Genomic DNA, 12,561 nt, shown 5'->3' with positions numbered 1-12,561 from the left:
CAGTGTGGTTAATGTTAGGTGGCCTGTACATACACCACTCCCACAAGTGACTTCTTGCCTTTATGATTTCTCATCTCTACCCAAACTGCTTCTACATCCTGGTTTCCTGAACTTAGATCACCCCTCTCTGTTGCGCTAATACCTTCATTAATTAACAGAGCTCCCCCTCCATCTTTTCCTCGCTTCCTGTCCTTCCTAAATGCCATGTACCATTCAATATTCAGGTCCCAATCCAGGTCATCCTGCAGCCATGTCTCTGCAATGACTATGAGATCATACTTATTTATTTCTATTTGCACTCTCAGTTCATCTGTTTTGTTTGGAATGCTACGTGCATTCAGATACAGAGCCTTTAGTTTTGCCCTTTTATTATTTTTGTAAACTCTAGCCTTATCTTTTGATTTATTCTTCGATTTGTATGCTCTGTCCCTTCCTGTCATGGTCTGTTTATCATTTCCTATGTTAATACCTTCCTCTCTTGCCTTGTCTCTACTCCTTGATTTACCATAGCTTCCCAAATTTGATCCCTTGCCCCCACTATTCAATTTAAAACCCTCTCCACTTCCCTATTTATGCGGCTCGCTGGAACACCGGCCCCAGTACAGTTCAGGTGTAGACTGTCCCAACGGTACAGCCACCACTTTCCCCAGTACTGGTGCCAGTGCCTCACAGATTGGAACCCACTTCTACCATACCAGTCTTTGAGCCACACATTAAATTTTCTAATCTTATTTGCCCTACGTCAAGTTACACGTGGCTCAGATAATAATCCAGATTATTACCTTTGAGGTTCTGTTTCTTAATTTAGTGCCTAATTCCTCATACTGACTATGCAGAACCTCTTTCCTTGTCCTGTCTATGTTGTTGGTACCTACAGAGACCACAATGACTGGATCCTCCCCCTCCCACTGCAAATTCCTGTCCAGCCTAGAGCAGATGTCCCAAACCGGGGCACCGGGCGGGCAACACAGCCGTCTGCACTCTCGCTCTTGCTGCAGAGAACAGTGTCAATCCCCCTAGCTATACTGTCCCCTTCTAACACTACATTCCTTTTTTTCTCCCTCCACGAATGGTTTCCTGTATCATGGTGCCATGGCAATTACGAATCAAGTAAATTGAAAATTTCATAAAGATAATTCCATTACAAAATTCTAGGCAAAGCTTTGTAGCCAATGAAGTACTTTCAAAATGTAGTCACTTTTGTAATGTTGGAAACTTGGCAACTAATTTGCACACAGCAATCTCCCACTAAGAGCAATGAGATAATAACTAGATCATTTGTTTTAGTGATGTTAGTTGAGGGATAAATATGGGCCAGGACACTGGGGAGAATTCCCCTGATTTTCTTCAAAATAGTGCCGTGGGGTATTTATAATAAGAACAGCATTGGCTAAAGCCAGAATTTGGATAACTTCCCACCCTCTCAGTGTATGTTTGCAGAGACCCAACTGGAGAGACAAAAAAGAATAACTTTAAAATGAAGCACATCTTATCCTGCTTCATATCTGAAAAAAACCTCATTTTGCATTCCCAATTTCATGTTGCTAGAAAATAATTTTTGTGATGAGATACAACTAGCAAGAATTTTGGGAGTTTCATAGTCCTGTGTGCAGCAAGGCGAGGTTGCACTGGCCTGTCTGAAACCTGTTGGGTTGCAACTTGCTACTAATTCAATTTGTACAAGCATTCCTGAAACAACGCTGCGAAATCTGGAGAAACCCTGCTGAAGCCCATGACGGAGATTAGATACATCTTGGCCCACAGGGCAGGTCTGGCTGTCCATTACCAGCAACAATACTGCCAATTGATGCATATTTACTAGTCTTAGGAGGCCATTGTAACATTTGTATTTCACTAAACCTTTGGGCAAACTACAACTGATACTTTCTTATTCGTTGTGGGTCAAAAAACTGAACTGACTCAATAATGAAAGTGGATCAGAACGGTATTGGCGGATCCATAAATGCTGCGGATTGACAATCGTGGTTGATATTAAACAGTACTTTCTTGTGTCATGCTTCAGCACTGATTTTCTAAGTTTGGCATCCCATCCTTCACCCCTTACCTAGCAAAATTTTTCTGCTCTAGAATTGGACTGAGCAGCAGACAACATTTCTGACATTGTGGATTTACAACTTGCGTGATAAAGAGCTCCCTTTCATTTGCTATTTTTCATTGAGATATGATGCAGCTCTGATCAGATCAGTAGCTCCAGCAGATGGAGTGTGGGATTTGCAAACAGTGTTGCGTTTGTGTCTCTGCACTCTAACTTACAAACTTAAATTAAGTGAGTTCTCATTTAGGTAGATGATGACCTATACTGAAGTGAGAATAAGTTTGATAGTGGGAGAGGGAAGAGGGAGGTGGAAATAGCTGAATGATGAAGTGTACTACTACTTGACCACACATGTATCAGACACTTAGAACCTTGCTTCACCCTATCAGCTACAGAAGAATTATGATGCACAATCTCCTGACCACAGGCAGCAGGAATGCTACTAGAATCACAAGAAATTAATAAAGCCAGTTACACTTTAACACAATGTGAAGTGAAATTAACACCAGTTCTATAACATCAAATCCAGTTAAAAGATTCACTTTGGACCATAATTCTAGTGTGTGTAATTCTCTGAGGGAGAAATTCATTCACCTAATGTAACTTCTAGCAGCAATATGCAGACTTGTGTTGATTCCCCAGGGGCAGGCAATGCCACCGACCTCAGCTGCCCATGTGGCGTTCTTTAATGATATCAATGAGAAACACCATACAGGCTATGCAGGGAGCAGCCAACGGCGCTGCCTGCCCCAGTGAATCAACTTACGTCTGAGAAAAGGGGCTAGACAAACAAGTTTCTCCCCCGCAATGTATCAAATACAAAAATTCTATTAAGCCATGATATCTCACAGTAGTAACCTAAGAGTGATAACACAAACTACGGAAGGTGATTACAAAGTTCAATAGAAGCATCCTGCAAGAGTTGAAAAGAGCAATGAAACCAACTGTATTACTTTTCACTTCAGAAAGACTAACAGAGCCAGGGTATGTGTTTAATCAGTTAGGGCAAAGTTTGGCCTTAAGGAGAATCATAGAAACAAGCAGATACAGCCTTATAACCACTTGGACTTCTGACACAGCTTACATATTATAATACAAAAATGATTTCATCCTTGTATTAAATCGATGACCCTGTTTGCAGAGTGACTTCACTTACCCCATTGTGAGGATAAGTCAGCCATCCCCAATCTCCTTGAATCGATGCCGTATCTAACAGATTAACTGAAACAAAGAAGAATATTTCTCATGTACAGTTTATAGCATAAAAGAATCTTCTAACTTTATGTAAAACATTTATACAAATTCTATTAATGTACATAAGGGCTTATTTTACAAGATGAAAAGCGTAGTATCTGAGCCACTGTACAGTAATAAAAAAATAAATCTTTAAAAGAAACTACCACCCAATGTAACGGTAAAACTATCTTTTTGCAAACAGGGCAAATTTCTATTAACGTAGAAATTCATAGTGTCCTTTTGAAAGAATTAGCTGTCTGCAGATTATTACTGCACCTCCCAGATACTCCACTGCTGCTTAAGGTTACACCAGTGTAAGGTGACACAAGTGCACAGCATTTTCCACAAGCACTCAAAGTAGACACGTGAGCAGACACAACCAGTACCCGATCCACTTGGCCATGCTTTGGGGAATTGTTTGGTCCTGTAGGCAGGTTAAATAGTCAGGAGTTATATAATCCAATTGAGTAACACTAAAATCTCCTACATTTGCATCTGGGGATATCTGAACTTCACAGTTGGAGAATTGTGTTATTAGGCTGTTGTAAAGAGATTGATGTAAATGCTCGGCCAGATTGAATCCACAAAATGTTCAGTGCTTTGATTTGTCAGAGTATTTTTACATTGACTAAGAGATGCAGAAACTGAGGGGTATATGGGAGGGTCGGGGTGGCAGCATTGCAAATGATATATCAGTATAAAGAAAAAGAAAGGACTTGCATTTATATAGCAATTTTCACAACCTTGCGATGGCCAAAGAGATGCAGTGGTTTTTGTTGAGGTTCATCCCAAGCAGCTCTGTAACACAGGAGTCTGTGCTCTATGGGCTGTTCCCAGGGACACACACTGAGATAAGCTGCTGGAGGAGCATCAATTCAGTGAAAGACGCTCTTTGGTCTGCCCGAAACTTGCTGGTCTTCCAGCACAAAGAGTTGTCCATTACTGAGTGTTACAGACTGGCACATTTCAAAGTCCAGAACCACGTGTTGAGGGACGCACTATAACTTGGGGCAGCCACTGCAAAGGCTCAATGGGGAAAGACCAGTATGTAAGGTCCTCCCACCAAAGTGAACTTAGGGGCTAGACTCATGGGAAACCCTTTGGGCTGTATACACCAAATATGGGTTTGCTGTAAAATGTGCTGTTTTGAACTATTTTGTAATGCATTTTTTACAGATTTTTATGAATAAAGTATATTTTGGGGGAAAAAAAACTTTTCACAACCTTGGGATGGCCAAAAGCATTGCACAAAGAAGCGAAAGCAAAATACTACAGATACTGGAAATCTGAAATTAAAAACAGAAAATGCTGGAAATACTCAGCATGTCTGGCAGCATCTGTGGAGAGCTGATGAAAAGTCATTGACCTGTTTCTCTCTCCACAGATGCTATTAAACCTGCTGAGTAGTTCCAGCATTTATTGTTTCTATTTTGAAGTGCTTTTTAATACAACCACTGTTGTAATTTGGGAAATGTGCCAGCCAATTTGCAAACAGCAAGGTCCCGCAAACGACAATGAGATACACGACCAAATAATTTGTTTCAGTCATGTTGGGTGAGGGAGAACTTCCCTGCTCATTGACATATTTTTAAAATCTTCTAATATTTGTATTAGGTGATCTACACTATACAGTTTGACTCAATGAAAAGTGCTTTTGACTTTGCATTGAATAAACTGTGCAATGCATTTCAGTGTGAAGACTTCCAGTCTCATTCTCTTTCAGCACTACACTGCCTGCTAACTTTCAGAATGTCACCTTTAGTCTTTTCAGTCATAACACGGAGCCAACTATCCCACCCACTCTTTAATATATAGTTCAGACATTGGCTGAATTTATTTTCCTGACCAAAGAGAGACATGAAACTTGCAGTATAACTTGATCCACTGGCCTCACTGCACTTTGTACAAGTACTGGTCCCAGCCGACCTCCTGGAATATGGAAAATGCCTCAAAGTGGTAGGGAAAAAGATGTAGTGATTTGAAAGAATTTTCTGATTTCATCTATTACATTAAATCCTATTAACTAAATAATTTTAGTTCCTGCCCCTGTCAGGGAATTCAGGGGATGTGAAATTGGCCTTGGCAGAGATGCAAGATTGCTGATAGGGAATTGGCTGTCTGATTTACATAAGAATTAGGAGCATGAGTAGGCCATTCAGCCCCTTGAACCTGCTGCACCATTCAATAAGACCATGTCTGATCTGATTGTGGCCTTAACTCCACTTTCCTGTCTGCAACCACCTCCCCCCCCCCCCCCCCACCCCATAACCCTTATAGATCAAAAATCTGTCCAATTCAGCCTTGAATATATTCAATGATTCGGCCTCCACTGCTCTCTGGGGTAGAGAATTCCAAAGATTAACAACCCTCTGAGAAGAAATTCCTCCTCATCTCCATCATAAATGGGAGACCCTGCAACTGTGCCCCTTAGTTCTAAATTCCCCCAGAAGGGGAAACATCCTTTCAGCATCTACCCTGTCAAGCCCCCTCTTATATGTTTCAATAAGATCACCTCTCATTCTTCTACACTCCAATGAGTATAGGCCCAACCTGCTCAACCTTTCCTCATAAGACAACTCCTTCATCCCAGGAATCAGTCCAGTGAACCTTCTCTGAACTGCCTCCAACCAAAGTATATCCCTCCTTAAATAAGGTGACCAAAACTGTACAGAGTACTGGGTGTGGCCTCACCAATGCTCTGTACAGTTGTAATTTATACACATTGCTCAACTTACACTTCTATAAACTTCACCAGAAAATAACAACAGGTAGAGTGTGCTATTATTGAATATGCATTTCGTCCTCACGTTAACTCCTTAAAATCCCTTTTTGCCTAGGCTGCGTATTAAGATTTTTACAGGAGAAATTGGAAAATATTCCACTATAATTAGATCAATCGGACATAACATCCAAACGATCAAACAGATGATTGACAAGGACATTTCTTTCACCTGTTGTAAAGCGGGTAATAGAGTGGGGCAGCCTGTGCTGCATCGCTCCCACTGAAGTCAACAGCAATAAAATGGAGATGTACGAGGACTGCCAATTCACTGTTACCCACTTATACCATCGCACGAAACCCAGATCTACCCCAGAGTGGAAAGAATGGCTAACTCGCTGGCAGGTGGAGTGATTGGAGCAGCAAGCGTTGATACATTTCATGGGAGGTTTGATAGATATATGAGGGAAAAGCGAATAGAGGGATAAGGTGGGAGGAGGTAAATGTAGAATTTAAACTCCAGCACCGATCTGATGGGCCAAATGGCCTGTTTATAAATATGTAAGTAAACGTGAGGGGGGGGGGGGGGGGGAGGTGGCGGGGGAAACGAGTAACTCATATTTTTGACTAATGAACATGTTTGTGACAAGGAGCAGGCTCACAAAACTTCAAGTTTAAACAGCAGGAATAAATCCCTAATATAACAGTCGGAGTAAATCCCTGCCTTCCCATCTCAAATCTACAACAGGCTTCAGATCCGAGCAGGAAGAGGCGAGAGGCTGATATATGATAACTGGTAAATTGAATGAGTGAAGAGCACCGACAGACTGTCACTAAGGGGCTTGTCCCTCTTCTCCCCCTATCAGCCGATAACATTTCGTGAGCACGAGCAGTAGTCCCTAAAATCAGAATCTCCGGCACGGTCACTTCACACAATAATCTTAATGTGGATTGCTCACGCCAAGCTCCGAAACATTTACAGCATCGCTTTATTTGCTGGGTGCGATCCTTATCTTTGCCTATCAGTAAACTGGGAGCTACAGCGAAACCCTCTCTTCCTGACTCTCCCTTTAAACAGCAGAGTGGAGGTGAGAGAAGTAACATGGTTTAATGGGACCGGGTTAATATTTCAGGATTCCAGCATCTACTGTCATTTGTTTTTGTGTCACGGCTGAAAGCGCCTTCCTTCAGGTTTTACCAACCTCAGTTCAACAAACACGGCGTCCCAGTCTATAGAGGAGACTGTAGAATAACTTCAGATCAGCCTGCACTAGGAGTCTGTTCTTAGACCGGTGCAAAATATGGACTTCAGGTGTAACTGGTCCCCAATTTAGCACAACGGATCAATCTCGGTTACCTTCTTTCAAATTGGGATAGGAATGCGTTACTTTTCAGCATTCGACAGACACGAAGTGGAGAGGGAGTTAGGGAGGGGAGTGCTCACTGAGTGTGGTCCTGGTTAGTACAAATCAAAATTGGTGCAAGGGAGAAACTGAATGAGCAGAAAAAAGATGAACTCCTTTAATAAAAAGATAGAAAATCCTCAAATTATTTTCCCACCAAAATCCAAAACCTTCATCCGTCAGCTTATTTTCTCACTTTTTATTCTAAAGTTCTGGGGGTGGGGGGGGGGATTAACTAAAGCCTGACTTTAAGGCCGGCTCAATCTTTTACTGTATAAACGATTTCTCTACGTTAAAGACACGCTATAAATAGGAGTTATTGTTAAATAAAACAGCCCACAAACAGGGACAACGTGCTTGTACAAGGAACAGCTTAATCTGTCCTGCCTGAAGCGAAAAGGTCAACGTGTTAATTTTTTGAAAAGAAAATTCAGTGTTAAATCCTCCAAATAAATTGTTTTTTTTTTCCATTTCGATGGTCGAGTTCATAACACAAAGCTGGCAGCTCAACTCTGTGTCTTGATCGGGTTAGATTTTGCACTTTTATCCAGTTACTGGAAGTGGTGATATGTAAATTGTTGTAAATTAATACACCCTCATTCCAGACCAGTGATCAGTTATGTTTGCGGTTAACGCGCGGACACGATTCTGGACCGGATGAGTAATTTAAGGGCCCGTTCAATTTAAATTCTTGCAGTTTAAAAGCCAACTGGGGCCATAATTAAGGATATTAAAACAATCGCCCACAAAATGAAACGTCAGAACCGTACAGAAGAGGGATAATACCCCAGAAACAGGCTGAGTACCGTCCGTGAAATATATCCACAAGTTTAAACCCTGTCATACCTCATTCGGCTTTAAATCGTGCCAACTGCAAATAGGTGTCCCGCATATCTGTTTAAAGTTTACACTGCCCCTCGGCAGTGATCGGACATCAGGGAAATAAAGTGAATTTACTGCATTTTAAATGGGTCCTGAAGCGAGAGAGTGTGTGGTGCCGCTCTGTGTATCTTGCTAACCGACGCTGGCGTGTTTGTTTTGGGTATTTAGGCATTTACTGTTAGCTGGTCCAGTGACCCGGGAACATTACCCTGTCCCCTTCATTCAGATGTTGACCTGCATAGGATATTTATATATAATGAGTCTCGGTTATGTGGAGAGCTGCAGAAGTTGGGATTGTTTTCCGGGGAAATTTGGTGCATATTCAAAATCACAAGAGATTTGCATTCGAGTAAATAAGGAGAAACAATTTCTCGTTGAAGATCGGCACCGGGAGGACACAACTTTAAGGCGAAAGAATCAGGTGGGAAATTAGGAGATTTTTCTTTTACGCAGCGGGTTGTTAGAATCTGGAATGTTCTGCCTGAGAGGGCAGCGGAAACAAACTTAATAATTACTTTCAAAGGAGAATTAGATAAATACTTGAGAGAGAAAAGAGCTATAGGGGGAAGCGCAGGCAAGTGGGAGAAATTGGCTAGCTTTTTCAAAGAGCCGGCACGGGTATAATGGGCCGAGCGGCCTCATTCGGTATCGTTCTGTCGGTTCCTTTTTTATTTCAGATTTGTAGTATTTAAAATCTTCTCCCCCCCCCCCGGGAGAATCCGTGCTGTGTCTGTTAGTACACAAGTACACTTCAGTCTGAAGGTATAACAGATTTAGCTCATAGTTTAAGCGGCGTGGCTGTAAAAACTGAGGTTTTGTGGATTGCACTTCATTTACTAAAGTGTAATTTAATGACCATTTGTAGTAATTCCACTAAGATAATTACAGGATATATAATTACTTCAAGTAATTTGATCTTCCCTTGTACTGCCTGCTCCGTTGTTAGTTAATTGGTTAATTAAACCTGGTAATTTAGTGTTTATGAATTTGGAAGTGTAAGTATCTATATATTCTTTTATACACCTTTTATGTGATGGAGAATCCGCTGTAATTTCAGTTTAGTATAATTTGATTGCCCATTTATATTCTTATATTTCTTCATTTGATTCAGCGAATAATTATTTTTTTAAGTATTTATTTAGCGCCTTAACACCTCACAATAACACATCGCTTCATAGTGAATTACCTGGAGGTGCAATTTAATAAATAAACCCTACTCCTGAAACATCCAGGCAATCCAATCGCTATAATTTGAAACGGAATATACTCTCGTCAAGAAAATGCAGTCTGGTGGATCATGAATTCCTGGTCAGTGTGAGGGCAAATCACTAAATAATTCACGTCATTTATCCATCAAATTTGTTTCATAAACTTTTTGAAGGATTTTGAACGGGCTTGATTGGAGCATGGTGGTGGAAAAGACAGTTGGGAGGTTTTAATAGTGCGGTTTGGAATTCGTGTTTCCAGCCCCCAGTCCACAACTTTAGATTTTGAACGAGGCGCTGTTGGAACGGTTTCTGGGCTAACTTTGAGGTGATGTTAGATTCTTTAACGGTGTCCATAGCTTAGACGATAGTAATTGTAATTGGGATTAGTTTAATAGCCACAAGGGAAGTGTATGTAAGAATTACATCAATAGATGCAAATCTAATGGAACTCAAGTGTAATATGGATTATTGCAGTTGGAAATGAGTAAACACTGTTTTATTCGTGTGAAAATACGCAATGTGCAAAATGTTTAAACATTACAAAACTTTTAACAAGTACTGACCAATTGTAATGATATAGCCGCCGTTCGCGTTCGGAAGGTGCAAAGTGCATTTGATAAACTATATCCTCCCTTTCAATTATCATGTGGAATTTTATATTCAAAATAAGATCGATCTGTGCTGGAGTTTAGAATTTACATTTATTAAAATTGCACCTCCAGGTAATTCACGATGAAGCGATGTGTTATTGTGAGGTGTTAAGGCGCTAAATAAATACTTTTTAAAAGTTAATTATTCGCTGAATCAAATGAAGAAATTGATTTTAACATTGATTTGGCGTTGGGCTTTTTATTCCAATATCTGTGGGACATATAACAAGGCGCAAACTTGCAGAGTATAAGACGGGGTCCAGACCCAGCTCCGTACCTTAATCTTACAATAAAATTAACTCTTAATCCTAATTCAGATTAACTCTTAATCCATATTTAGATGAATTGGTAAGAACTAGTCTATTAACCTAACACCAGAAACAACACTCGCCTTCTTGAGAGAAGTGGCTGTGTGTGTGGGTTGGGTGGGGGGAATGGTGGAATACAAGATAAAAGTAAAATACTGCGGATACTGGAAACCTGAAATAAAAACAGAAAATGCTGAACGGATACAACTGGCCAGGCAGCATCTGGAGAGAGAGAGAAACAGTTAATTTACCGAGTGTTTCCAGCATTTTCTCTTTTACATATAGTAAAAGATATTGTAATTCACACAGATACTAGAGTAGGGTAAAAACACACTGTGGATTAAATAAAAAAGGTGGCGATAAATGAAGACATTTCAGAAAAGGGCTATTTAAAAAAAAATCTAGCTCAAGGAAGCGGAAGCAATGTGATAAGGTGTTTCTGATTTAACGGAGTAACAGAGCGAAACTGCAGCGTAGTCTGAAACCCAAGCTGCGCTTTATTCCCATTAATTTTTTCAAAACAAAAACCTTCACTCTGACCTTACCTGAAACGGCTCCTACATTTTATTTAAACCTCTAGTCGACACAAAGCATTTCATGGCCTGTATGTGTGTGTGTGTATTTTTAAGCTAGGTGTTGTCAACTCGGACATTTATTTCCACATGTTTAAAGCTTACCTGGGTCCTGGCGATGACGTCTGACATGGAAAAGTATCGGAAGTTCGAGTTTCTGTACTTTTTTAAAACATTTATACATTATAAAAGGTAAGAATTAACAGCAATTTGAGAATGTGGTGTAGTACTAATATTATGAAGTGTCACTTCATAATTTGACTTTAATAGCTTTTAACAGGCGGGTAGTAAGTTTAATTTCCTCAGTGAGGTAGTGACATTTTAAATCTAGCGAGTCGATGTGTGTAACCCAACTCCCTGGCGTTTAATTAGTTCGACCCGTTTGGCTTGAAGCTGCATCGGTAACATCCCACACAAATCTCCAACAGTCCCAACAAGTTACAACCACAACTCCACTTCCAATGGTGAAAATACAACATTTGCCTTTTTGTTTTGAACCTGTAAAATAGTGGTGAACTGTTCAGAGCGGATCAAAGGAAGATGCCGAACCCGCCCGAGGACATGACATTAATACGTCAAGTTTGAATGGAAAATAAGGGCAAGAATAGATAGTTTACATTTCATCTAACTCGGTTTGTCCAGTTAATCTAATGAGGCCAGTAATGGGACATGAACTCTCACACACACACACACACACACACACACACAGACCCATAAATATACATCATTAACACTTCAAAAATTCTATGTTTGTCAGCACACTTCTGAACTCCTGTTTCACGTGCAGCGCAGTTAGTCCTGATTCTCCCCATACAGCGACCAGTCTGCAGCCTCACCGCCTACAACGTGAGTCCCCCCTTGCACAACTAACCCTAACAGTAAAGCAGACTCCACTTCACTGACACTGCATAAAAGGCAAAAGATGATCGCTCTGACGTTTGAGGGTCTGCTGCACCCTGTCCAGTGAAAGTCACTTCTCGCCCTGCAATTACAATTATACTGCCACGTCTCCGTGCGTGATCTCCCTATTTTAGAACAAATTACACTTCTGCGGTTTTAATGAGAACACAGATTATGGTTTTAAATGCGGCTGCAAGGGCTGTTGTCTTCTTTAAATCGTGCAGCCCATGATATTCCCCGATCCGCTTTGCATTGTTACAAGCTTTAACATTCCAGTTACATTATGGTGTCGCGGGCTCTGCCCTCTTACCTTCATTTGGCGGGAAGTAGATGCAGTGGGATGTACAGAACATATTCCACAATAAGAGGCAGAGCCACCGTCCCATAGCCATGGCTGTTGCTGCTGCTGCTGCCAGTCTCTGTGTACAAACACTAGCGGCATCTGAGCAGCGCTCAATACACTTTAAACTGCAGCACATACCGCGGGGCGGGACCTGCTCGCAGCAGCCGTCTGTCAAACCCCTTGGCCAATCACACCTACAGGCTGCATCGGGGCACCCAATTAGAGACCGGGAAATCAAACCTCATTGTCCAATCAGGCAGGTCAGGTCGAACTCCGGCTGAATT

General features: G+C 41.1%; 1 protein-coding gene across 2 annotated transcripts in view; it reads right to left on the bottom strand.

Moving 5' to 3' along the window:
- The window catches only part of epha8 (eph receptor A8), a 637,160-nt gene extending 624,834 nt beyond the window's left edge, over positions 1-12,326 (bottom strand). The window contains exons 1-2 of one of the 2 annotated variants that reach the window (XM_068017569.1): positions 12,245-12,326; positions 3,213-3,277 (exon numbers count right to left, since the gene is read on the bottom strand). In XM_068017569.1, coding sequence (XP_067873670.1) covers positions 3,213-3,277; positions 12,245-12,326 — 147 coding nt within the window. The remainder of the gene's footprint in view (positions 1-3,212; positions 3,278-12,244) is intronic. The other variant, XM_068017570.1, reaches the window with a different exon arrangement.
- Positions 12,327-12,561: the final 235 nt, after the last annotated feature.

The sequence above is a fragment of the Heterodontus francisci genome, chromosome 37 (genome assembly GCF_036365525.1).
Source record: "Heterodontus francisci isolate sHetFra1 chromosome 37, sHetFra1.hap1, whole genome shotgun sequence".
Taxonomy (NCBI): domain Eukaryota; kingdom Metazoa; phylum Chordata; class Chondrichthyes; order Heterodontiformes; family Heterodontidae; genus Heterodontus; species Heterodontus francisci.
This window is presented reverse-complemented; position numbering and strand designations above follow the sequence as displayed.